This window comes from Pimephales promelas, chromosome 20 (genome assembly GCF_988280905.1).
Source record: "Pimephales promelas chromosome 20, fPimPro1.hap1.1, whole genome shotgun sequence".
NCBI lineage: Eukaryota > Metazoa > Chordata > Actinopteri > Cypriniformes > Leuciscidae > Pimephales > Pimephales promelas.
In genome coordinates, this window is record NC_142788.1 from 11231152 (window position 1) to 11258947 (window position 27796).

Here is a 27796-nt window from a genome sequence, read left to right on the forward strand (position 1 = left end):
AGAAATGATACGAATCGAGTGTCTGTAGTCCTCTGTGCTGCAATAAACACAGCTCATTATTTCCAACGTAGGGCCCTATAATTTCCGCGATCACGGAATCACGGACGGAATTGTGGAATTGGCCGATTAACGCGGAATCTAGTGGAATTTTACATATTTGGTTTGAAATTCTGTTTTTGTGTCGGAGAAGAACGTATGTCTGGTGAAAATGCAGACCGGGGGAAGCAAATCTGGGCGAAACCCCCCAACCCGTCATTTCAGCTACAATGACGAAATCAAAACAATGAAAGCATGGCGAAGCGGCTCTCCACGGCTCTCCTTTCATCAGCCAACATGACATCATGACTTTTGCGTAAACATACACGCCACTTTCAAGTCAAGTGGCGTGTTATCTATACACATTTTAAGGCTATCCGCGTGTATGTCTACGCCATTAAAGGGTTAGTTCACCCAAAAATGAAAATTCTGTCAGTATTTACTCACCCTCATGTTGTTCCAACCCCGTAAGACCTTCGTTCATCTTCGGAACACAAATTAAGATATTTAAGATATTAAGATCGCTCCTGCATACAGTCCATAGGCTTCTTGAGGGACTGGCTCTTGCTGTCCTCAAAGTCATTAAAGACATCGTTAAAATAGTCCAAGTGACTACAGGGGCTCAATCTTAAGTTTATCAAACGACGAGAACACTTTTGTGCGCAAAAAAACAACAAAAATAACGACTTTATTTCAACTATTGGTTTATTTCTCCCTCTGCGCGAGTCAGGTTACTAGTTTAATAGCGTAAGCTTCTGTTATTGTACGTCACACGCATCACACACACATGACCAGCGTCGGCCAATAGTGAGCCTACGTGTGACGTAGCTCTACGCAATCACACTACGTTAACGGACTATAGGCTTATGGAGAAGGAAGTGAATAGTTGAAATAAAGTCGTTATTTTTGTTGTTTTTTTGCGCACAAAAGTGTTCTCGTCGTTTGATAAACTTAAGATTGAGCCCCTGTAGTCACTTGGACTATTTTAACGATGTCTTTAATGACTTTTCGGGGACAGCAAGAGCCAGTCCCTCAAGAAGCCTATGGACTGTATGCAGGAGCGATCTTAATATCTTAAATATCTTAATTTGTGTTCCGAAGATGAACGAAAGTCTTACGGGGTTGGAACAACGTGAGGGTGAGTAAATACTGACATAATTTTCATTTTTGGGTGAACTAACCCTTTAATGTCTGAGTGATTCCGCGTGTATTTACATGCCGTTAAATGTCAGAGCAAAACGAAGCAAATGTAGATCTACATCTGGGGAGCGATATTTTTTTTTCCTAGGATGGTAGGGGAATACTCATAAATGGTATAAACCCCAGTGACGGGTGGGTATAGGGAGTAGGTCATATATTTATATATACAGTAATAACGTTAAGTCAACGGCGTTCATAAACACGCTGAAAAGCGATTATGCGTGTTGATAGCACGCCAAAAATGGAAATACCAATTGGCGCAGTATTTGTCCTGAAAAGGCTACTGAGTAAATGTCTGTATTACCTCAAGAAATTTAAGGTCATTCCCCATTTATTTTTATTTTTTAATACATTTTGATAATTAACTTTAAAAGCGCACTCGTTTTACGACTAAAATAACAGTCAAGGGTAAAAAAAACCTAATTCCCGAAAGAAAGTATCGGCTGGGCGACTGTCACTCTCTCTCGCTAACATGGGAACCAGCACTGCTGCTTAGTTATGGGCGATACCACTTATTTTGTTTTCGATACGATACCGATACTTTCAAGGCCAGTATCGATACCGATACCAATTAATTACCGATTAAAATGGTTAATGATACCCATTGAACATTATATTATAATGGCATTTTAACATTCAATATGCCTTAATTTGAATTTATTAAATTATATTTTTATATAGAATACACATACATTTAATTCATATAGTGAAAACTATGCAATTTAAGTTACATTTGATTAGTCAATTTCTGTAGTATTTCTTACTACATGTCAAAAAACTACTGCACCAGTATTTATTTTTACATAAAATCAGCATTTGTGTTTTTTTAATAACAAGAATAACTATATACGTATATGTGGTTATCGTGAAATAAAATTTCTCAAATCGTGAAATGAGATTTTAGTCATATCACACAATAAATGACTAATTCATTTATTTATTTATGATTCAGTTTAATTATTGATTCTGAGTAATTATTATATAACCCCACCTCTTGATGGAAAAGAATCCTGAGAATCTTGTTTGTTTTTACTTTCCTGAGAGCCCTAAAATGTGGTTATGTTTTTGAGCTCCCCTGACCCCTGTTCTCATCTGGGAAAAGGCCAAAGCATGAGGAAATGCACAATGAGAGAGAGGGGGTCAGTGTGTCCAGCTGTTTGGTTATGATACTGTACACCCATAATGGCTTCAGCAGATCCTCTATAGCTTCAGTGCTGTAGTTGTCACTGCAGATTTATGTGTGCTCCAACACATATACTCAAACGCTGTTCTGTATTAGTATGTGTTTCATGTTTTTTCAGTTCACACAACTTCAGTCTGGGCTTTAAACAAAGGACTTTGTGTCCTTAGTGATTCTCTGTGCGACAGCGCTGTTCTCTGGAATGAGCCTCTCAGTCACATGATTTATTTGGTCTATCACACGCTTAAGACCGTTGCTACGTTTGTGACACTCTATTGTTCACAATTTTTTTTATGATTTTGAAAGAGGTCTCTTATGCTCACCAAGGCTGCATTGTTGCAAAAAACAGTAAACAACTTTAATATTGTGAATGTTATTATAATTCACTGTTTTCTATTACTGATTAACAATCCTAATTGATTTGCTGCTCAAGAATTTCTGATTATTATCAATGTTGAAAACAGTTTAGTTGCTTAAAGGATTAGTTCACTTTTTCTTTCTTTTAAAAAACTTTTGCTGATAATTTACTCACCCCCATGTCATCCAAGATGTCCATGTCTTTCTTTTTTCACTCGAAAAGAAATTAAGGTTTTTGATGAAAACATTCCAGGATTTTTCTTCATATAATGGACTTCATTGGGTAATCGACACCAGACGAATAAGGGTCTTATCTAGCGAAACGATCGGCCATTTCAAAAATAAATAAAAAAGTTTAAGTTTTATAAGCACAAATGCTCAAAAAATTATTTGTTCTTTTTGATGAACGAGTTCGAACAGGAGAGTCATCACAGAATCAGAGCAAGGCGAGCATTTGTGCTTATAAAACTTAAACTTTGTTATTTATTTTTGATATGGCCGATCGTTTCGCTTGATAAGACCCTTATTCATCATCTGGTGTCGTTTAAAGCCCTTTGAAGCTGCACTGCAACTCTCATTTGGACCTTGAACCGTTTGGTGCCCAGTGAAGTCCATTAAATGGAGAAAATCCTGGAATGTTTTCATCAAAAACCTCAATTTCTTTTCGACTGAAGAAAGAAAGACATAAACATCTTGGATGACATGGGGGTGAGTAAAATATCAGTTTTTTAAAATATTTATAAAATAAAGTGAACTACTCCTTTAATGTAATGCTCCTTTAACTACTCCTTCAAACACAGTGGAAACCGTGATACATGTTTCAGGATTTTTTGGAAATGTATGGAATCTTTTAAAATTTGTAATTATTATGAACAGTATCAAAGTATTAAATTAAATTATTAAAAAGTAGGCTTAACGTTTTACTAAAGAGGCATGAGAGAGAGCATGTAGACTTTTCTGAGATGTGAAGTACGATGCGTCATCACTATATCAGCAGTAAGAGAACGTGTGTGATTGGATAATGCTTCTGATTTACATAAAGTTGGAATACAGCATATTTGATGGTGTATATCGATGAATTCTGATGGACCAGAACCATCATTTGAGAAGGTTTAAGGCTGAAGATCAGAGGAAAGAGTTGAGGAGTTCTGTGTTGAATGTGGATGGTGAAAGAGTTGGGTGATGATGGAGAAGGGATGAGAAGGTTGAGGACAGTTTCTGTGGGTTTTAAGTGTTGATTCTGGAGTGGAAATATGATGTCTTGGCTGGGTAGCTGTCAGAGCAACAATCACAGAGAACGATGTATTTTGTCATCAGTTCTTCAGGGGAATCGATTTTCTTCCATCTTCTCTGAATCACAGTTTTGCTGTGCGACTGCCAAGCCTATTGGAAAGTCAGAGGCTGGACAAAGGGTGTCAGGGTGGCTTTGAGCTAATTGGTAATTAGAGCCACATGCATTAAAATAAAACCCTACTGAAATATTTTACTTGCTTGGAAAATCTATAAATATATAACATACTAACACATACTGTAAAATAATTTGACCAACAGCAACACAATTCTGAAGTAAATTAGTTTTTTTTGTTTTAATAGTTCAGTGAACTTAATTAAATTAAGGGAAAATTCAATGCAATTTTGAAGTTCAAGTTGGTACAACCAGTATAAAACAACTTATTTTTATACTAAGGTTTTTCTAAACCAACTCAAAGCTACAATATGTATTTTTTTTCACCACTAGGGGTCACTAACCTTATAATAAGGCGTAGGTTGATGATGCAAAATTCCAGTGGAATTATGAAACTTGTCGTCAAGCTGATGGATCTAATAATGTTTATTGATGAGCGAATACATTAATGTTTTTAACATGACAGTGGGATAAAGTAGAACAAGAGAAACAATAGACAGCGCCACATGCGAGTCCTGTTAATATAAAGGAATAAGGCTATTTCATTCTACCGAACTACACGCAAGTGCTGAATTACTACTCGAACAGGTCAGTTTATTAGACAAATGAAGCAGCTTGTGAGGTAACGCGGCACTGTTTCACTTGGTCTAACGTTAAACTATCACACTAAACTGCATTCGAGTGTGTTCAAAGTTATAATATTATTCTATGTGTTAGTTTGTTGGCTATGAGTTTAGCAGTAAGCTAGATCATCATTAGAATAACATACTGATCATATTCACTTCATCATGTTTAGCTATATAACATTGATTAGTTTAATGTACATTTGCTCACCTGTCTAACAAAGTACATTTACTGTACATTTATTCATTTAATAGACGCTTTTATCCAAAGCGACTTGCAAATGAGAACAATAGAAGCAGTTAAACTAATAGTAGGAGGACAACCATATGCAAGTGCAATGACCCTTCTCATTTTAATCTAACACAGTCCATGTACATTTATTTTTTTTAATAAATAAATAGAATAGAAGAAAAAGTTTTAGTTAGTGCTGCCGAAAAAGATTGAAAGTGAAAGTGGCTACGGACTCAGCCGCTCTGGTTGAGTTGGACAGGTCATTCTACCAGCAGGGAACAGTCATGGTAAAGGTCCGAGAAAGAGATTTTGTGCCTCTTTGAGATGGCACCACAAGACGACATTCGCTTGCAGAGAGCAAGTTTCTGGATGGCACATAAGTCTAAAGTAATGAGTTTAGGTAAAAGGGAGCAGTGCCAGTGGTTGTTCTGTAGCCAAACGTCAGTGACTTGAATTTAATGCGAGCAGCAACTGGCAACCAGTGCAATTTTGTGAGGAGAGGAGTGACGCATGTGCTCTCTTCGGCTCATTAAAGACTCTGGCTGCAGCATCTGGATCAGTTGCAGAGATTTGACAGAGCAAGCTGGAAGACCAGCCATTACAATAGTCCAGTCTGGATAGAACAAGTGCTTGGACAAGGGGTTGTGTGGCATGCTCTGTTAGGAAGGCCTAATCCTCCTAATGTTGTGCAGGGCAAATCTACATGACCGGGCAGTTCTAGCAATGTGGTGTTCAATTGATGAAGTTCAATTGATAATCTATTACAACCCCAAGAATCTTGGCTGACCTTGGTGAAGTTATGGATGACGAGCCTAAATATATCACTGTCATGATTCTACCATCTAGTCCTCGTCTTTCTTTTAGTCTTGAGGGAGGATCATGACAGACTCATGGCCTTTTGTTTGGGTCATATGCTTGTGTTGTCTCATTATGTAACCCCGCCCCCTTGTTATCCTCGTCTTGTCATTATTATCTAGTCAGCTTCACCTGTTCTTGTCATTAGTTTCTCCCTATAACATCCCCTTGTCTTTGTTGTCCTGTGTCGGTTCATTGTGATTCTTACCTGTGTGTTACCTTACCTTTCCTTACCTTTCCTTACCTTACCTTACTTCACATCACCTCACCTCACCTCACCTCACCTTTCCTTACATTACCTTACCTTACCTCACCTCAGCTTACCTCACCTTACCTTACCTTACCTCACCTCATTTTACCTCACCTTACCTCACCTCACCTCATCTTACCTCACCTTACCTTACCTCACCTCATCTTACCTCACCTCACCTCAGCTTACCTTACCTTACCTCACCTCATCTTACCTCACCTTACCTTACCTCACCTTACCTTACCTCACCTCATCTTACCTCACCTCACCTTACCTCACCTTACCTTACCTCACCTCATCTTACCTCACCTCACCTCACCTTACCTTACCTTATCTCACCTCACCTCATCTTACCTCACCTCACCTCACCTCACCTTACCTTACCTTACCTTACCTTACTTCACCGCACCTCATCTTACCTCACCTCACCTCACCTTACCTTACCTTACCTTACCTCACATCACCTCACCTTACCTTACCTTACCTCACCTCACCTCATCTTACCTCACCTTACCTTACCTTACCTCACCTTACCTTACCTTACCTTACCTCATCTCACCTCATCTTACCTCACCTCACCTCACCTCATCTTACCTCACCTCACCTTACCTTACCTCACCTCACCTCATCTTACCTCACCTCACCTCATCTTACCTCACCTCACCTTACCTTACCTCACCTCACCTCATCTTACCTCACCTCACCTTACCTTACCTTACCTCACCTCACCTCATCTTACCTCACCTCACCTTAGCTTACCTCACCTCACCTTACCTTACCTTACCTTACCTCACCTCATCTTACCTCACCTCATCTTACCTCACCTCACCTTACCTTACCTCACCTCACCTCATCTTACCTCACCTCACCTTACCTTACCTTACCTTACCTCATCTTACCTCACCTCATCTTACCTCACCTCACCTTACCTTACCTCACCTCATCTTACCTCACCTCACCTCACCTCATCTTACCTCACCTCACCTTACCTTACCTCACCTCACCTCATCTTACCTCACCTTACCTTACCTTACCTTACCTCACCTCATCTTACCTCACCTCCCCTTACCTTGCCTTACCTTACCTTGCCTTGCCTTGCCTTACCTTACCTTGTGAGTATCCTGTCGAGTATCTAGAGAGAGTTCTGATTGTATATTCGCCATTTTTTTTATCGCAAGTCATAGTCTAGTTCTGTCACTCCTCACCCTGTCCATGTTTTGCCCCCTTGTGAGTTTTGTTTTACCTGTATTTGTCCATTAATAAACTCTTTGTCAAGCATCCTGTCTGTGCTTGGGTTCATCTGCAAGATCATAACAATCACACTGTGCAAGTGATTTTTATTTGACTTGTGTATTGTACCTTTAAAGGTGACATAGTATGCCCCTTTTCTCAAGATGTAACATCAATCTATAGTGTCCCCAGAATGTCTGTGAAATTTCACCTCTTCAGCCCCCCCCCTCCCCCAAGATCATTTATTATAGCTTGTCAAAGTTGCCCCTTTTTGGGTGTGAGCAAAAACATGTGTCCCTTTAAATGCAAATGAGCTGCTGGCCCCCGCCTCCGTTCTGAAGAGGCTGATCCTTTACACAAGCTTCGGATACTCTGGCAATAACAAACACGCAAATCTCAGGAATAACCAGTAGCGGAGTTACATTGATTCATCTCATTGACTTGGATGTACCGTCATGTTAAACTTTTACACAAGTGGACACAGTTCGCTGAGGTCTTTATAAGACCTCTGTGACATTTTTTTGGTCAAATATTGTTCTCTAACGACGAGAACAGTTTGCATGCTTTGCTCTAACTTTTGCCATTGTGTTAGATCTGGTTACACTGTTATCACTTGAAAAACAAATGGCAGCGCCGTGGGTGGAAATGTGCAGATTAAGGGGTGGTAATATTATAATAAGATCCCCTTCCTATGTCAGAAGGGGAGTGAAACCTGACCGTCTTATTTTTTGATGTGCTTGCAGAGAAAAGCTTACCAAATCAAAGTTACTGGGTTGCCATTTTTCACGTTTTCTGGGTTGGTAGATACACCCGGGACACGATTAAAGCACTTGAACACAGAAAAAAGTCAGATTTTCATTATATTAATTTAATAAATTTAGGTTCCTGTGTCATACTAACAATAGTGCATGTTAGTATGCTAAAGTATGCTAATATTATATACATTGCACATCACCACATTTTTCAATGATTCTCAAAAGACTTGTCAGATAATTTGGGATTTAGCGGGACTGAATGATCCGACGAGTCGTTTGAGAATCATTGAAAAATGTGGTGATGTACAATGTATGTTATGAGAAAATTAAAGTGTTTTTTAACCTTTGATGCATGTAAACCTGTTGTAGGAGACTTTTAAAATAGCATAATTGGGGACTTCAAGTGGATTGAACATAATGGAATTAATTTGTCAGTAGCTCATTTAAGTAAATTTCATTAGCAGCAAAAATCATTTTTTGCATGTTAAAACCTAATAAACACTTAATGATAGGTGATCATTTCAATTGTTGATTCCACTAAATTTTATAATTTTGATACCACAGCAAATAGTAGTATGCTAATGAAGAACTTATTTAAAAAATGTATATAACCAAACTGAAATTGTTACATTTCTTTATTCGTATTGATTTAGTACTTTTGATATTCCTATTTTATGAATACATCATCGGAACAATATGAACACCATGAAACAATGAGAATGTTACGAATACCTCATACCTCAAGCGACGAGACTACTTTTTGTGCGAAAAAAAAAACGTAAATAACGACTTTATTCGACTTTCCATTACTTCCTTATGGGCGCATGCGCGAGAACTGAGACGAGACCGTTCTTCTTCGACTACTTTTTGTTACCGGCTGCTCACCGCGTAGGAGTTTTACCGCCCCCTACCGTATAAGATGACGTACTGATATAGCCGGAGGCGCAACACGTTCTGTTTACAAGCAGTACGTCATCTTATACGGTAGGGGGCGATAAAACTCCTAAGCGGTGAGCAGCCGGTAACAAAAAGTAGTCGAAGAAGAACGTTCTCGTCTCAGTTCTCGCGCATGCGCCCATAAGGAAGTAATGGAAAGTCGAATAAAGTCGTTATTTACGTTTTTTTTTCGCACAAAAAGTAGTCTCGTCGCTTGATAAAGTTATAATTGAGCCGCTGTAGGCACATGGAATATTTAAACCTTTTCTTTTAATGACTTTCTGGGCCGTCAAGAGGCAGTCCCTCAGGCTGTCTATGGAAAAGTGATCCAGCCCTCAGATTCAATCAAAAATATCTTTATTTGTGTTCCGAAGATGAACGAAGGTCTTACGGGGTTGGTACAGCATGGGGGTGAGTAATTAATGACTTAATTTTCATTTTTGGGTGAACTAACCCTTTAAAGAACACATAACGAAAAGTTCATGAACACCTAATGAATCAGTTAAGCACAGAAAGTCAAAAGTGTGTTTAGAGTATGGTGTTTGCCGTAGACTCTGAATACAGCTAAAGAAATTGATATCCTTTCACAACAGTTATTTAATACCTGCAATCAGCTCCAGATATTGCTTTCATTTGTAATTGTTAATACTGTTCGTATGCCATAAAAATTGATTATTGTACACAGAAATGCTCGTGAGAGGGGCCTTATGAATAGAGGAATACAAAGGAGGGGAAAAAAATAAGAGGGTCAAGGAGTGTGTATGTGTGTGTGTTTGAGAGAGAGAGAGAGAGAGAGAGAGAGAGAGCAAAGTTGTTGCAGGCAAAGAGTGGCCGGGTTATTTGAGATCATTATGCAGTTGGCAGCACTCCTCTGGCTCTACCCTTCCTCTCTCTCTCTCTCTCTCTCTCTCTCTCTCTCTCTCTCTCTCTCTCTCTCTCTCTCTCTCTCTCTCTCTCTCTCTCTCCTGCTCCAGTGAGGATGAAAATGAGCAATATGCAGCTGCAGCCAAAGACAGCTGGGAGGGTCTCACTCTCTCAAAAATTACAGCACACATGTGTGTGTGTGTAAGAGAGAGAGAGAGAGAGAGAGAGAGATGGGTGCAGTCATGAACAGATTTTACCATTTCTTAATTATATACGACGTCTTTACACAATAGTTGTTCTTGTGTCTTGGGAAATGTGTGTCACACACACCTTTTGTTAGGCTTTTTAAGGGGGTGTTGCTGGAGAACAGAGAGTTGTTTATTTGGGCAAAACAAGGAGTGTTTGTGTGTGAGTGTTTGTGTGTGTATCACTATATTTTTGATCTACATATATATTCATACTGATATCGATATAAAAAAGGATATAAAAGGCTCAGAAAAACTGCCAAGAACACTCACAACGGATGTGTGTACCTACAAACTTCTGAAAAATGTATTTGCCAAGTCTATGAAACCTCCTATAAAAAAATGGTAAATGTATGTTCACCTTTTATTTGTATTTAGCCTTTATACAAACACAAGAAGTGTGAATACTGCCAATACATACACTGCTGTGAGCAAGTAAGACATGCATTTAGAAAACATTTAGTTTGGTTAACAAGAAAACATTTAGTTTGGTTATTCAGCTATAGCTCATTGAACCAATCAGCTGTGCCCTTTAGAGGATGATGCCCTATAGACCTCTCAGCCTGCGCCATCTCAAGTTTCATGACAGAGTTTTGTACAAGTATATGATCACTTAGAAAAGTACAATAACAGAACATATTTCCTCAACAAGCCACATTATTTGAGATACGGTATCATTCACGTCCATAGCACAAACAGTGCATGAGGAAGTGTAACACTTATGATAATGGGATTTGAGCTTGCCGTAGTAAACACCACTAATGAAAAAGTTTTCCATGTGTATTATTAAAGCGTACCACTTTGGTAGTAATGTGTGTGAGTACATCCTCACTGGAAGCAGCCTGACAGATAATAAGACAAGTAGATCTCATTCCCATAGCAACACAAACATGTCCTTCCCGAGAGCAACATTTTTTAATTATGCTCTTTATCTAAAGGACCTGCCTATTTGAAGACAGAAATTAAAATTCATACCTCATTTCCTCATCAGCAGAAGTGTCATAATGATGGACAAAATCTTCTCAACTAAACCCATGCCATTGTAACGTGTTTGTTTGCGTTCACTTCTTATCTCTTAAGTACTGTACACACACACACACACACACTTAATACAGTGCTTATCTACCAGGCAAATGTCGTATGTGTGCTTTAGCCGAATTCAGCCTGAACAGATCTCTCTAATTCTCGTTATCATAAATAGCATGCCTTCAAATCCACCCACAATAGCCTCTAGCCCAAGCGTGGCTTTTCCTTTAAGCTTCCCAAACATTCTTTTAAACAGCATATAATTTTACTATTGACTTTCCTGGCCCTCCTCCGGGTCTGATCAAAGATTATGTTTAATCCTTTATCCAACACTACTATAACCACAAAACTAACTGAGATACCTCAGAAGAGAAGCCCCAGGAATCTTTGCACATCTTTTTAGGTCAAATAATAGTGAATCTAATTCACCTTGTCCCTTTCTTTTGAGAACCCAACATTTATAAAGAGAAGTGGTGAATTCAATAAACAGTCACAGCATTTAAGCGCAAAACCCCTTACTGTATTCACAAACCACCTGTGTGGCATTTTAGTGTGGCATTTAGTTTAACATAGCCTGCCATTAATCACAAGTTTGGGGTCTGTAAGATGATATAGAAAGAAGTATTTTATGCTCACCATGATTAAAACAATAAAATCAATAATATTATGAAATGTTATTAAAATTTCAAATGGCTGTCTATTGTTATATATTGTAAATTGGTATATATTGTAATTGTATATTGTTAAGTCATTAATTACTCACCCCCATGCTGTTCCAACCCCGTAAGACCTTCGTTCATCTTCGGAACACAAATAAAGATATTTTTGATTGAATCTGAGGGCTGGATCACTCTTCCATAGACTGCCTAAGGGACTGCCTCTTGACGGCCCATAAAGTCATTAAAGAAAAGGTTTAAATATTCCATGTGCCTACAGTGGCTCAATTATAAGTTTATCAAGCGACGAGACTACTTTTTGTGCGAAAAAAACATAAATAACGACTTTATTCGACTATTCCATTACTTCCTTATTGGCGCATGCGCGAGAACTGAGAAGAGGACGTACTTCTCCTTCGACTACTTCTTGTTACCGGCTGCTCACCGCTTAGGAGTTTTACCGCCCCCTACCGTATAAGATGATGTGCTGATATAGCTGGAAGCGCAAAACTTTCTGTTTACAAGCAGAGGAAGATGCACGCTGTACATGCGCTTTTCAATTATAGTATTTTCCGCACTATAAGATGCACTTAAAAGCCTTTAATCTTCTCAAAAAACGACAGTGTTCCTTATAATCCGGAGCGCCTTATGGATCATCATTTTATACGGTAGGTGGCGGTAAAACTCCTAAGCGGTGAGCAGCCGGTAACAAGAAGTAGTCGAAGGAGAGGAACGTCCTCGTCTCAGTTCTCGCACATGCGCCCGTAAGGAAGTAATGGAATAGTCGAATAAAGTCGTTATTTATGTTTTTTTTTGCACAAAAAGTAGTCTCGTCGCTTGATAAACTTTTAATTGAGCCGCTGTAGGCACATGGAATATTTAAACCTTTTCTTTAATGACTTTATGGGCCGTCAAGAGCCAGTCCCTTAGGCAGTCTATGTAGGACTGATCTAGCTCTCAGATTCAATCAAAAATATCTTTATTTGTGTTCCGAAGATGAACGAAGGTCTTACGGGGTTGGAACAGCATGGGGGTGAGTAATTAATGACTTAATTTTCATTTTTGGGTGAACTAACCCTTTAAAGGAGTAGTTTACTTTAAAAAAAGCTTTTGCTGATAATTTACTCACCCCCATGTCATCCAAGATGTCCATGTCTTTCTTTCTTAAGTCGAAAAGAAATTAAGGTTTTTGATGAAAACATTCCAGGATTTTTCTTCAGATAATGGAGTTCAATGGGAACCAAACGGTTCAAGGTTCAAAAGACAGTTTCATTGCAAACTGTTCAAAGGGCTTTAAACGATTCCAGATGATGAATAACGGTCTTAGCAAGCGAAACGATCGCTCATTTAAAAAAAAAAAGTTTACATTTCATAAGTTCGAATGGTCGTCTTGCTCTGTTCTCATGCGTGTTCGTGACTCTCCGAACTCGTTTATCAAGATGAATGAATCTTTACCAGAGTCAACTCGTTCATTTCGTTCGTTGAATGAACCAAATGACACAAAAATAGATTTGTTCATTTTCATGAACGAGTTAAACCACTCCTTTAACGACTTTCAATGGGGATCATTTTGACAACGTTGTCGTCGGTCTTTTCCAATCAATGTCTTGTTAACATACCCTAAGTTCAGTCCTTGTCAGGCTTTGACGACTGAGTGATACTTTGCTTGCTCTTCTTGTATGGACCTAACTCTTCGTGATCACCTCTGGGACTGTATTATTCTCCGAATGCATTTCAAGTTAAGTTCATTATTCTTGTGCTTACCAGAGATGCAGTCTGTCTTCTCTTTTGTGCATGATTGAAACACATTATGGTTATGTTTGGTGTTATCCTGCAAAGACGGTTCATGGATTTACCTGAGAATTCAGCCCTGAGTTATGTTTATTATCATTCAACAAGGACTATAAAAGTGACCTGTTGATACTGCCCTTAGTTAGTTTTGATGCCGTGTTGCAAAGACTGTCATGGTACCTGTGAATTGTCTCCTGAGATATACTTTCTACTTTCTGCTGTGTGCCAATATCTGTGACCTGTTTAACCTGTGGATACTTACCTGAGTTAAGTTGGAGATTGATGTCCTCCTGTTAATGCAGCTTTCTGTGATAATCACTATCTGTTATACTTTGATGAGTTAATTTTCATGCCCCTGTTTCTAGACTTTGACTATCCAATCCTGTGTAGACTACCATTGTTATGTCATCTGCAGCATGCTAAAGACTATTATCATACTCTAAAAATAGTGATCAGTTGACTTAACTTAATAATTGTATAGCAACAGGTTTCCTTGCTTTTTTAAAGCTGCAGTCCGTAGCTTTTTTTAGGTTAAAAATGATCCAAAATACATATTTGAGAAAATACACAGCCATTGTATTTTCCATATATTGAGTCATTACGTCTGTACACATAAAGAAGAGTAAAAAGAAAACCAGAACAAAAGTGGATGTTTCTTACTAGTTCAGATGACATTTCCCAGTGAAAATTATTATGTTGGCCATACTTCCAAAACTAATAATCTGTGATTCTTAATGCCAGTATCCACATTGACGCGGTGACTAACAGTTGCTCACTCTCCTCAAACATTGTGTTCATCCTGGCTGTGCCGTGTCGAGGGTGTCGAAGTACAACTCACGTAAAGTTGACTGCAATTGCAGATTTCGAACAGAGATGGCGACAAGAGGAAATCTGCGGACTGCAGCTTTAACTAAATAAACTTGACGTGTAATTGAAAAAATTTAATTATGAGGAATTGGCCACCCAACACCCTGTCGCCAGTTTGTGGTTTATCTCTCCTCAGGATCACTGTTGGTTAATTCTCACCACTGCCGACCAGGAGAAACACACAAGACTTGCCTTTTTTAGAGACACTCTGACACAGTCGGCTTGCCATAACAATTCGGCCCTTTGTCAAAGTCTCTCAGATCTTTATTCCTGCCCATTTCTCCTGCAACTAATTGTTTGCTTACCATCGAATCTACCCATACCTTAATATGTGGCCGTGTTAGGAGATGAACAACTATTATAGGAGATTTTACCTTCGACTGGTCATAATGTTTTGGCATATCATGGAAAATAAGTTTAAGTCATTTTTATTCTGCAGAAGAAGATCAGGGACTTTTATAACAAAACAAATAGGTCAAGTAAGAATTGATGTTGTAGCCTCGGTCAACAGCCTCAGCCCCCCTGTAGCTACCCTGGTTAACAGGGTCATCTGTTAGGAGAAGAGAAAAGAGCAAATCAGCCGCTTCTACACCTCAGATGTGAAAAGGGGCAGATAGCAGGACTCGTGACAGTTAATTAGCACGTTGTCTGGTCTCAGACCCGCCCTTCCTCCCCCTCTTCTTCACTCTCCTAGCGCTCTGTACCCCTCCCACACACGTCTGTGGAGAATCGCTGGGCAGCCGTGATGGAGGACATGGATAATTGTGAACGAGAGGTGTGTGCAAGTGAAACAGCCTGCCCTCCATACACCCAGAGAGAGAGAGGGAGAGAAAATTTAGCAGAAAACTGTGTGTGTGTGTGTGTGTGTGTGTGTGTGTGGTTCTCCCAAACTATCATTTACAGGGTTGTATTCCTAAAATTGAATAGCGTTACCAAACATGATATAGAATTCTAATTTAACAGAGTAGAATTAATAGCAGATATATATATATGTATATATATACGTTTTGAATGGATGACGAGCGCGAGACGGCGAAATGGATGCCAATAAGATTCTGAATGGAAAGTTTACTTTTAAAACTTTTTAGTTGCCAAATGGTTCCATTGACGAGACCAAAGTGATCTGTGAGTTTTGTCTTTGTGAACCGAGCGATCATCATCGTAGCACGTCCAGTCTGAAAAACCACTTGATGATGGCCAAGCACACACACACACACACACACAGCTGATGTGAATTCTCCACCCCCTCGTCAATATCAGGACCTCGTCAGTTTTTCTTTCACCCTTTTATTGTTGGACAGTGTTACATTAAGAGATTATTTGTTCAAGTGAGAACGTGAGTGTGAAATTGAACACAGTGGCCCTCATTTATCAATAGTGCGTACACCAAATTTCCAGCGTACACCCAAAACCACGGTGACTTTGAGATTTATCAATATGGACGTTGGCGTACGGCACGCTCAAATCCTACACCAGCTCAGGAGGTGTTGTACGCACGTTTTGAGTTAGTGAGGAAATGCGCAAAAAAATTCCTAACACCACAAAACGCACTGGCAAACTAAAATATGTGATATATTATGACCCAGTGTAAAAAAACAACAACATAGTAATTATAAATTTCAGTATTTATTTTTGTGCAACATGGACTTCAATGTTTAATTTGTGAGACTTTACCAAGGCATTTGATTAGTAAGCATTCCTTCAGTTGCGAGCCTGTGGACTTTACTCTGCCGTTTCAGGATTATCCCGGCAGGTGCGCACGGACTGGGTTCGATAATGAAAGGCTTTCAATGACCAAAAAATAATTCAGACTGACAAAATAATAAAAAATACATTCCTCTTCTTTTACATATATAATTATAATACAAAAATAATAACGACATTCTTCTTCTAAATAACAAGCGCCATTAATAATACAAATCATAATAATAAGAAGAAGAATATTGCAAATTGTCATCCAATTATTAATGTGAATGAATGGTACTCCACATCACATCATCATCATCATCACTATTGTACACCCCAATACATGTGAAGTGATTCTAAATTGAATGCTAATTCAAAAGACTTGTTGTAAAATAATGCATTGTGATGGATCATTTCGGCATCACGTCAGAGAAGTTTCTCTTCTTTGCCGTCTTCCGTGTGTCCATGGCATAAAATGGGGGCGTGGGGGGAGCGGAGACTTGAATATTTAGGGGCGTGTTATTCTAATTTTCGGCCGCGGGATTTATCAAGGGCAGGCATTGCGTACACCTGGATTTCAAAGGTACGCACAGCTTCATAAATCAGGCGGTGAGAGGAGTGTAAGCATAATCTTACGCCAACATGTACACCCGTTTCTACGCAAGAATGATAAATGAGGGCCAGTATATGGCAATGTTGTTTTCAATACAAAACATTTGCGCAAAACAAAAGCACAAAACTTTTCCATGTTGATAAGAGCATTAAAATGAGAAAAAAATGGGACAAAAAGAAATCAAGTGACATTTAAAATAGATAAAGATGTGTGATTAATTGCGATTAATCGCGAGTTAACTATGACATTAATGTGATTAATCGCGATTAAATAAATTAATCGTTTGACAGCACTAATATATATATAAACAGAGCTTTAAATTTCAAACGAAAGTTTAAAAAGTATGATTGAAAATTCAGAGCAAATGTTTGAAAATTCAAAACAAATGTTTGAACATTCAGAACAAATGTTTGAAAACTCAAAAGAAAGTTCAAAAAGCTTTTGAAAGTTCAAACAAATGTTTGAAAATTCAAAAAGCTTTTGAAAGTTCAAACAAATGTTTGAAAACTCAAAAAGAAAGTTCAAAAAGCCTTTGAAAGTTCAAACAAATGTTTGAAAATTCAGAAAAAATGTTTGAAAATTCAAACGAAGGTTCAAAAAGCTTTTGACAGTTCAAAAAAAATGTTTGAAAATTCAAAAAAGAAAGTTCAAAAAGCTTTTGAAAGTTCAAACAAATGTTTGAAAATTCAGAACAAATGTTTGAAAACTCAAAAGAAGGTTCAAAAAGCTTTTGAAAGTTCAAACAAATGTTTGAAAATTCAGAACAAATGTTTGAAAACTCAAAACATATGTTTAAAAATTCAGAACAAATGTTTGAAAACTCTGAACAAATATTTTAAAATTCAAAAGAAAGTTCAAAATGCTTTTTAAAGTTCAAACAAATATTTGAAAATTCAAAACAAATGAAAATGACCCGGGACTTTTAGTCAGTTCAACTATTCAAATTGCCCTATATATATATATATATATATATATATATATAAGAGATATAGATATATAATATATAATAATATAAGATATATAATATATATATATATATGGCAGTTTTTTCCCCATGGAATTGATGTCAAAATTGTGGCCAGTGAAAATGCTGAGTGGCAAGTTACTCTTAAAAACCACTAGCAACTATGGCTGGTGAGCAAAAGTTAATGTCAAACCCTGGTGTCAGCTGTCTTTCTGTGGCCGCGCTTTGGTGTGTGTGCTCGGAAATATGTACAGCGTGCGAGGTGCGAGTAAAAGTGAACGTTTATACCAGCCCGTTCTCATCCTTTAACGTCATATAGAACGCTATATGCAAAAACGGCGCTATACTACGCACATGGCTCCCTTTATCGTTAATATAACACGCGAACCCAAGACGTCATAAATCCTTTAGCGTGAATATGACACGTACACCCTACCCCTAGCCCTCACAGCACGTGTTATATTAACGATAACGGGTGCCATGTGCGTAGTATAGCGCCGTTTTGTCACATAGCGTTCTATATGACGTTAAAGGATGAGAATGCGTTGTTTATACTGGCAAGGCTTTAGATCGCATCCAAATAATAAACTTTCAGAATGGCAAATAACTGCATTGTCACGTGAACGTAACCACGAAAAAGATGATGTTCAGAAATGATAATAATCAAAAAACATTGAATAGAAGGATATTAAAAATCTCTCTGTAAAGGCAGACACAGTTTAATCAATCACATTATAATATCGTCATATTGCACTCCGCTTTGTGGAATATAGAGTCATGAGTTATATGGGCTACCTACCACTAGCTTTGACGGTGTGTATGTGTTTAACTTGATAAACATCTTGATTTGAAGCTTGATCTGTTAAGTGTGAAACTAAAAAAATAAAAATGGGTTCTGATATGAGTGAATGAGAGAATTTTCCTTTTTAGGTGACCTATCCCTTTAACACAAGGAGTGTGTCCTCCTAGTGGCATGTCAAAGAAGTGGTTGATTAATGTCTGATTTACTCTAGTCTGTGAAAGGCCTTTATCACTCTCATTTACACACACACACACTGCAGACAATTTTTCTGAAGCCACTTTGTAAGTGTCATTATTATATAGTTGCTTAGCAGCCATAAGCCAGCGGGTCTCTATGGAGAATTAGTGTGTAATTATCTGCCGTTTGCTCAATGTTTTGACCTTGCCACCGTTAGTATGGATTTACGGCAACCTTCTGTGACCTCCACCAACCAGAAAGCCAACAAACATGCTATCATATTCTGTTCCCTGGGACTTTCATTAAATAAGCAATGGCACTAATTTGTACGCACAATGCATCTGCAATGGACTGTCTCTAAATGTTCGTTCAGCCTCACTAACGTCTGGAACATATGGAGAGCTGCCATGTTGACAGGTGTTGAAGGGAGTTTCTAAGCCAATCATTAATCTGAAGTAAGGTTAATGGTTTTTCTGTGATAAAATCAAGGTGTTTTAAGGAGGCGAGGATAAGACTGGAATTCCATAGAAAACACCATGAAATCATTGACTTGCGCATTCACTTTCCTGGTCTTATTATTCAGTGCATGATATTTAAAAGAAAAACCGGTTTATAATTGTTTAATATCTTTCCTTTCCATTATTTTCTCCATGGGCGGTTATAGGAATTGTATTCGATGGCTGTTGTAGAAATGCAGTGTTTCTAAAATCTTGACAAAAGTAATTTAATGATGGTTAATGTTCAGAGTAGTTCAAACGTTTGCTGATAATTTACTCACCCCCGTGTCATCCAAGATGTCCATGTCTTTCTTTCTTCAGTCGAAAAGAAATTAAAGTTTTTGATGAAAAAATTCCAGGATTTTTCTCCATTTAATTCACTTTACTGGGAACCAAACGGTTCAAGGTCCAAAAGACAGTTTCAGTGCAAACTGCAAACTGTTCAAAAGGCTTTAAACAATTCCAGACGATGAATAAGGGTCTTATCAAGCGAAACGATCGCTCATTTAAAGAAAATATTACAAAGTTTAAGTTTTATAAGCACAAACACTCGTCTTGCTCTGTTCTCGTTCAAAATGAACGAATCTTTATCCGAGTCAATTCGTTCATTTCGTTCGTTGAATGAACCAAATGACTCGGAATGATAAGCAAGTTCGAACAGGTGTGCTTATAAAACTTAAACTTTGTTATATTTTTTTTTAAAATGAGCGATTGTTTCGCTTGAAAAGACCCTTATTCATCTTCTGGAATCGTTCAAAGCCCTTTGAACAGTTTGCAGTTTGCACTGAAACTGTCTATTAGACCCTGAACCGTTTGGTTCCCAATGAAGTCCATTATATGGAGAAAAATGCTGGAATGTTTTCATGAAAAATCTTAATTTCTTTTGGACTGAAGAAAGAATGACATGGACATCTTGGATGATATGACGGTGAGTAAATTATCAGCAAAAGTTTTTTTTTTTTAAAGTGAAATACTCCTTTAACAGCAAGTAACAATGGCATATAATGACAGATGTGGGAAAAAAGTTATGGATATGGATAAAATCATACACTAATGTTACAATTTATCACAATATGTCCATACAATATGATATGAAATCACATGCAAATGACATCAAGTTATGTAAATAACGTTGTTAAACAGGAATGTTCTTTCATGTTGACATTTTCTCAGGTTCCTCCTACATTGAGAAATCAGAGAGCAAGAAGAAAGGGCGTCCTCGCGTGGAAGTGCAGGAGCTGCGCATTATTCCTGTGAGTAAAGCTGTAAAATATCCCCTTTGGCCGTTGATGAAGGAATGAAGCTACGCCAGATTGGGATTTTGGGTGGTTTTATTGTGTCATTTGTGAACAGAGTAAAGGGACTTTCCTAACTATACCCAACTGTTGTATTTGGAGGAAGAATATCTCACAGAGGGCTGTGTGTATGTGAATTGATTGCTAATAGTTTCTTGTGTGTGTTTCTCGGACGTAGGCCCATATGATGGTTCAGTGGAAAGAGGAGTTTAAGAGTCGTTCCAGGGTGAAATGTCCAAGCTCAGGCTGCTGGTTGGAATTCCCCAGTATTTATGGACTTAAATATCACTATCAGCGATGCCAAGGGGTAAGAACTAAAATCCAAACTACACACTACACAGTTTTATATATATATATATATATAGTATATATTACGCTTGTTTTAGGTAAAGGTAATTGTTTTGAAGTTGGCAAATTTGATGAATTTAGAGATACAGCTTATTTGAGGGTTTCAAAAACACTTTGAGGTGTCTTTAAAGATTATGGACTGTAAGATTATTGTGCTGTCCATTTATATGCTCGAAAATAGAGTAAAAACAGTAATATTATTAAATACATTTAATAATTTAATTTAAAATAACTGGTTGATATTTGAACATAATTTAAAATGTAACTTATTCCTGATGCAAAGCTGAATTTCCAGCATTATTACTCCAGTCTTCAGTGTCACATTTGATGCTCAAGAGACATTTACTGTTATTAACAACATTATGGTTAAAAATCAATTGTGCTGCAAGAAAAAAATGATGGAATTTTTTTTTTTTTTTTGCATTTCTTATCTTTTTATGTCACTAGTAACCACACTCAATGTATTTTTTTTTCAACACATCCCATATTTTTTTAAATATCACCCTCTACCAAATGGTTGAGATGTCACTAAATGGTAATAAATTGTACCGGAATTCATACTTTTTTATTGCCCATCATAATTTATGATCAAAACCTTTTTTAGTCTTGACAAAACACATTGTCAGAAAGGTCTTAGTCTCAAGGTTCCATATATTGTAACAGAAATGATATTTGGACAGAAATGTATTAATTTGTTAGAGCAGAATGCATACAATTAAATTCAATGGAATTTATGTCATTTTTGGTATTGGGAGAACTTCAATTTTTGTGATATCAACTTCAAATTTGGAACACAACTTGGTTAGAAATATAGCTTTCATTTTATAGTAATTTTATAGGAAAAAAATATTTTGTAAAATATATATTTTACATAAAAGAAAAATATTTAGTACAGTATATTTGATTTAATGTAAATTTAAAACTTCCGTAAATTTTTCATACTTTTATTTTCAAGTGCTTTTACTTCAGCAATAATCTGCTGATTGTTTTCTTTAAAACAAGACTAAACTTAGGTCTTTATTCCAAAGCATACTTGAATTACAACCAAGTTTTAATAGTGCATTGTAATTTCCATTCTCAAAAAGGGGGGTGACGTTAACAGTAATGTGCCAAATCAACCGTTTTTGAAAAATTATTAAAAATATACTAAGTTAGGTACTCCTCTCAATAAAATATAGTGACTCAAAATGTGCTCAACTGTTTGGTTGAGAAGTGAGTTAAAGGGTTAATATTTTTGTGAAAACTGATATATATATATATATATATATATATATATATATATATATATATATATATATATATATATATATATTACTAGTATATAGTATATCACTAAATATTTAACAGGGTTATTTAAAGAATAGAAAGTTCAAAAGAACAGCATTTATTTGCAATAGAAATCTTTTGTAACATCGTGTATGTATTTACTGACACTTTGGATCAATTCAATGCATCTCTGCCGAATAAAAGTAAAAAATATATAAATATAATACAAACATATAATTATATATGTATATAATATACGGTGTATATACAATTATAACATAATATAATTCATGTAAAAAACACTTGACCTCACTTGTCAATGACAGGTTAACTTATAGTCAATCATCTTGACCAATATCTACTTTAGTAACTTTATAAACTTTGGAAAGACTCACTGTCATGTTAACTTGAATCCGAGACCTACAGCACTTGAACTTACTCTTTGTGTGTTTGTGTGTGTGTGTGTGTGTGTGTGTGTGTGTCCCTCTCTCTCTCGTTCAGGCGACCATAGCAGAGAAGCTGAGTCACAGATGCCCATACTGTGAGGCTGTATTTGCCACCAAGGTGCGTCTTCAGAAGCACAAGCTGTGGAATCATCCAGAAAGAGTCACACTGGAGACCAGATCCGATCCCAAGTCCGAACCCAAACAGCAGAAAAGCCCTGTGAAGGGAAATGCCAAAAAAAGGTCAGCAAGCTCAATACCCTTTTCCATTTTTCCACTTTTAATTGCGCGTGAATCATATCTGCAGCAAATTTGAATGAGCTTTTTTAAACCTTTGACACGGCAAAACTGGCTTCAGGGCATGGCTTGTTTTCCACACTGATGAAGTCCTCGCGTGTTACTATGGTACCAGTCCTCTGCGGATTGACTTTAATAGCCTGTGTTCCCTGTGCTCCCTCCCAGGCCCATGGAGAACAGCCCTCCATCACCCTTATTTTTCAAGGTGAAGAAGACCCAGGAGGTGCCGCAGCTCTTACAGAATGGGGAATGCGCCCCCCAGAGGCCGGACAGGAGACAGCGGCACAGCTCCCAGCAGCAGGGGACGTCTTTAGATACAGGGTACAGTGAGAGCGAGGAGGACAGTCTGCCCCCACCCTTCCCTGAGGAGGACCCCGAGAGAATGAAGCACAGTAAGATTGCTACACACTAAGATTCCTGCTGTGCATGAAAGCTCCCCAAACACCTGTCCTTGGACATGGGAATGTCATGATATTCTTTGGATTACCACATGCACATAATACCATAAAATATGAACATGATAATTATTCAGTACCAATAACTATAAGAATCCTAGTTAAGGCCAGTAAGAGAATTTTGGGCTGGTTGCATCATTTTGCCTTGTAAACATTTGTTTTTCTTTGACTTATGGATATGAATTATGCTTTTCAACTTTTGCACTTATTGAGTCATAAGAGATTCTGTTATTGTTGCGTGGAAAATAGTACTTACAATACTAGAATGTACAAGCCTGACTTCGTCGTACTCATATTCTGGTCAGAATATGAGTCTGAGACCGCTCCGTAGGGCTTTGATTATGAGGTGTGCATAGCACAGCATATTTGCACAGCATAGTTGTCAACAACAGAACTTACTTATTTTAGAAGTAAAATAACAAGTGTTGCTTCTTTCACTTGGTCCTCCATGAGTGCGACCAAAGGGGAAACCACAATGACCACAGGCTTTTCATTACGTCCCATCTTCTTAACTTAGTGACCGTCAGAGCCAGCTGATAAGTTACACTTTTGCCAAATATCTTTCCGATCGACAAATGCCTTGATTGCAGTTTTCTGTTTGTCTATTAAAATTAATGTGGTGTCGATTAATTTTAAAAACAGACGCGACAGCGGAATCTATACATCTCAATTCTCCAGCTGCAGTCATCTCTGAGGGAAACCAGTTAGCGCTGTTTTATAACATGTTGATTACGTCCCTGCAGATCAGCTGTCCATCATCGTATAAAGCCCGCCCTGGCAATCTGATTGGCCCGATCATTTTGTGCCTGATCATAATTACTCCTCAATGGATCGAGTCCAGACCGACCTTCCCGACCAAAAAATGTTGTGGGCAGAGTTCGGGCTGGCATCCAGGCTAAGAATGTACATTTCTAAAAGAAAATGTGAAGTGATGCTTGCAGTGGCAAAACTCACCAACCGGTTGCTAGGATGTGAACTTCTGGGTGGTTGCTAAGCGGTTGTTAGGGTATTCTGGGTGGTTCCTATGGTGTTGCTAGGCGGTTGCTAGGGTTTTCTGGGTGGTTGCTAGGGTGTTGCTAAGGTGTTCTGGGTTGTTTTTAGGTGGTTGCTAGGGTATTTTAGTTGGTTGCTAAGGTGTTCTGGGTGGTTGCTAGGTTGTTGCTAAGGTGTTCTGGGCGGTTTCTAGATGGTTGCTAGGGTATTTTGGTTGGTTGCTAAGGTGTTCTGGGTGGTTGCTAGGTGGTTGCTAGGGTGTTCTGGGTGGTTGCTAGGGTGTTGCTAGGCGGTTGCTACGGTGTTCTGAGTGGTTGTGAGTAGGGTTGGGAACTGAGAACCGGTTCTTTTCCAGAACCGGTTGTGTTTTTGAAAAAATACCGGAACCGTGCAAAATTCCTAAGTTTCGGTTCCGAAAACGGTTCTGATGCCGATGCGATATCATCATGTGGGCGAAGTGCTGGGAGTAGAAGACGCCGTCTTATTCCTAAATGACAAAAACTTCACCACTGAAGTTGCGATTTGCTCTCACACGCGCTGCATTTGTCACACACAGACACACGCACGCTGCGCGCGCCGACCGCCGAGTCACTCTCTAGCCTACATTCAAATCTGTTTGCGCTGAGAGAGAGAGAGCAGTTGTCGATATGAAACTGCTTTACAATCACAGTCTCAATATTTATTTGTTTCACATATTCAAATGATTTCCGTTACAGAATTAGTGAGATTATAGTTTGAGTAAACATTGACGGTAGTGGTCAAAACAGATGCAGTCCGTATATTTTTTGTGTTCAGAATTTACAAAATATATACAATGAGCGAGTGCATCATAATGTTTTTTTTTCAAACCGTGTTTTTGTCTTATCTTGAATCACTACATAAAGCCTGTAATAAGCGTTAATACTCGGACTTCTTTAGACTGGCCGGCGGATCGCAGCTGCTGCGGAGTAGCCCAATGACTGCGTGACTCGTCATGGACATAAACAGAGAGAAGTAGCTCCGGCAACAATGTTCTTCCGCAAGACGCATGCAGTTCTGTTTATTAACTGCTAGAGCGCCGATTTATCCAGTAATGAAATAAGTAAAGTCTTTATGAATCAATCATTCAAACCGTTTTAAAAAATAATCTGTTCTACACACATATGTGTGTTAAAGCATATACTACTCCTTCTGAGAGGGTATTCTTCACTGTTGGAGATACAATAAAGGAGAGGTCTAAATTATTATAGAGAATGCAGAATTTTTTAATTTCCTTTATATATAATTTTTTTTTTTTTTGCAAAGATTGCTTAATAATATTTTGAGTTTGTTTACATTACCAGTCGGTTAAACTTAATTTGTCATGTACTATAAGAAATAAACACAAAAAGGATTGTGGATTTTTCTCTTACTAATATTTTTAATTGAATGGGAACCGGAACCGGAATCGTTTGGCGGAACCGGAATCGGAACCGGAACCGGAAAATTTCTCACGATTCCCAACCCTAGTTGTGAGGGTGTTGCTAGGTGGTTGCTATGGTGCTCTGTTGGTTGCTAGGGTTTTCCTAAGGTGTTCTGGATGATTGCTAGGCGGTTTCTATGGTATTGTTAGGCAGTTGCTAGGGTGTTCTGGGTGGTTGCTATGGTGTTGCTAGATGGTTGCTAGGGTATTCTGGGTGGTTGCTATGGTGTTACTAGGTGGTTGGTAGTGTTCACATATGGTTACTATAGAGTTTCTATAACGTTCATGGCATGATTTAGCACTTAACTAATCAATATTAGCATGTAGCTATTCACAGTTAGCATGTTTAGCATGTTGAAAGTTCTGTGTGCTAACATGAGTCAAAAAACCCAACCCCCATCGCGATAGAATGTTCTGATGCTGAGATATAGCTGTTGCAAAATGGTTGCTAGGGTACTCTGTTTGGTTGTTAGGGAGTGGCTTGGCAGCTGCCAATCATGAAACTCCAAAGGCTGCTTGTCATTATGAATGATATAAACCAACCCACCATCTCTATACGATGTTCTGATGCTGAGAAGTAGGTCTTGCACAATGGTTGCTAGGGTACTCTGTTTGGTTGTTAGGGAGTGGCTTGGAAGCTGCCAATCATGACACTCCAAAGGCTGCTTGTCAGTATGAATGATATAAACCAACCTCCATCTCTATGTATAAAAAAAAATATAGACCTTATGCACCAGAGAAACGTGGGCGCCGTCATCTTTAGAATATTGTCTTTGAACTTCCTGTTCTGTATATTTCTATGGCATCGCTGTAGAGGAGTAATTAGCTGGTGACGTGGATTTACTTATTGTAGAGTTAACAAAAGTTATCATGAGCATTGTAATGTTTATCCTAAGCATTGTAAAGCCGATGTCTCAACAAATATCGACCGGGAATTTTTTTACGAGCAGTTCATTCATACCTATGCAAGATCGCTGTGAAAATACAGACCGGAAGTCAAAAGACAACGAGCGCAACGCTGAAAAGGGGCGGGGATACATAAGGTCTATACATTTAAAATGATACATTTAAATTAAATTGTTACAAGTGAAAATATGGGCATAAAAGTCACATTCGTTAAGGTCTTTACAAAAATAGCACCTTATACTGTATATGTGTAGAAACGTATAATATGTTTTTTTTTTTATTAAAATTATATTAAATTTAAATTCAATTTAAAATAATTTTGTTTGTAATTATTGTGTTGTTACCAGTCAAAATGTGGGCAAAAATGTTACATCCAAGTTCTCTAGCAAAAAGAACTTAAACCGAAAAAAAAAATTCTACTCTGTAGAAATGTATAATGAATAATGTTTCTAAAATAATTTAAAAAAATTCACTTTAAATAATAAATGTAAAAAATTATGCATTTAAAATGTATAATATAAAATCATTTAAATATAGAATTATACATTTAAAATGATACATTTAAATTAAATTGTTACAAGTAAAAATTTGGGCATAAAAGTTACATTTGTTAAGTTCTTTACAAAAATAGCACTTTATACTGTGTATTTGTTGAAACGTATAATAATTTAAACTTAAATTTAAATTAAAAAATGATATAATGAATAATGTTTCTAAAATAAAAAAAAATGATTTTAAATAATAAATGTAAAAAAACAATGAATTTAAAATGTATAATATAAAATCATTTAAATATAAAATTACACATTTAAATGGCTGGCAGTGAAAATGTGTGCGTTTGAATGAGCAATCACATTTTAATTTCCCTCGCAAATGCAGTTTCACTCTGAGCAATACAACTTGCCCTTTGGGTGATTCTGCAAACAGAGGTCATGTTGGTAATACATAACCGGAAGTTCCACCATCCAGAAAAGTAGTTCAATCATGAACACGTCCCAGAATGCCCTACATCTGTAGGAAATGGTGGCCTGGCCCTTTAAGCAGCGGTGTTTAAGTGCTCTGTGTGAGATCCGAGGGCTGCTGGTCATTAAGTCTCTCTGGTACC

The 27796-nt window shown here is 37.7% G+C and overlaps 1 protein-coding gene across 2 annotated transcripts in view; it reads left to right on the top strand.

Moving 5' to 3' along the window:
• The window catches only part of znf512b (zinc finger protein 512B), a 95864-nt gene that overhangs the window by 25158 nt on the left and 42910 nt on the right, over positions 1–27796 (top strand). For both annotated transcript variants that reach the window (XM_089124382.1, XM_039669952.2), the window contains exons 3-6: positions 20421–20500; positions 20721–20849; positions 22658–22842; positions 23062–23288. In XM_089124382.1, the coding sequence (XP_088980508.1) occupies positions 20421–20500; positions 20721–20849; positions 22658–22842; positions 23062–23288 (621 nt within the window). The remainder of the gene's footprint in view (positions 1–20420; positions 20501–20720; positions 20850–22657; positions 22843–23061; positions 23289–27796) is intronic.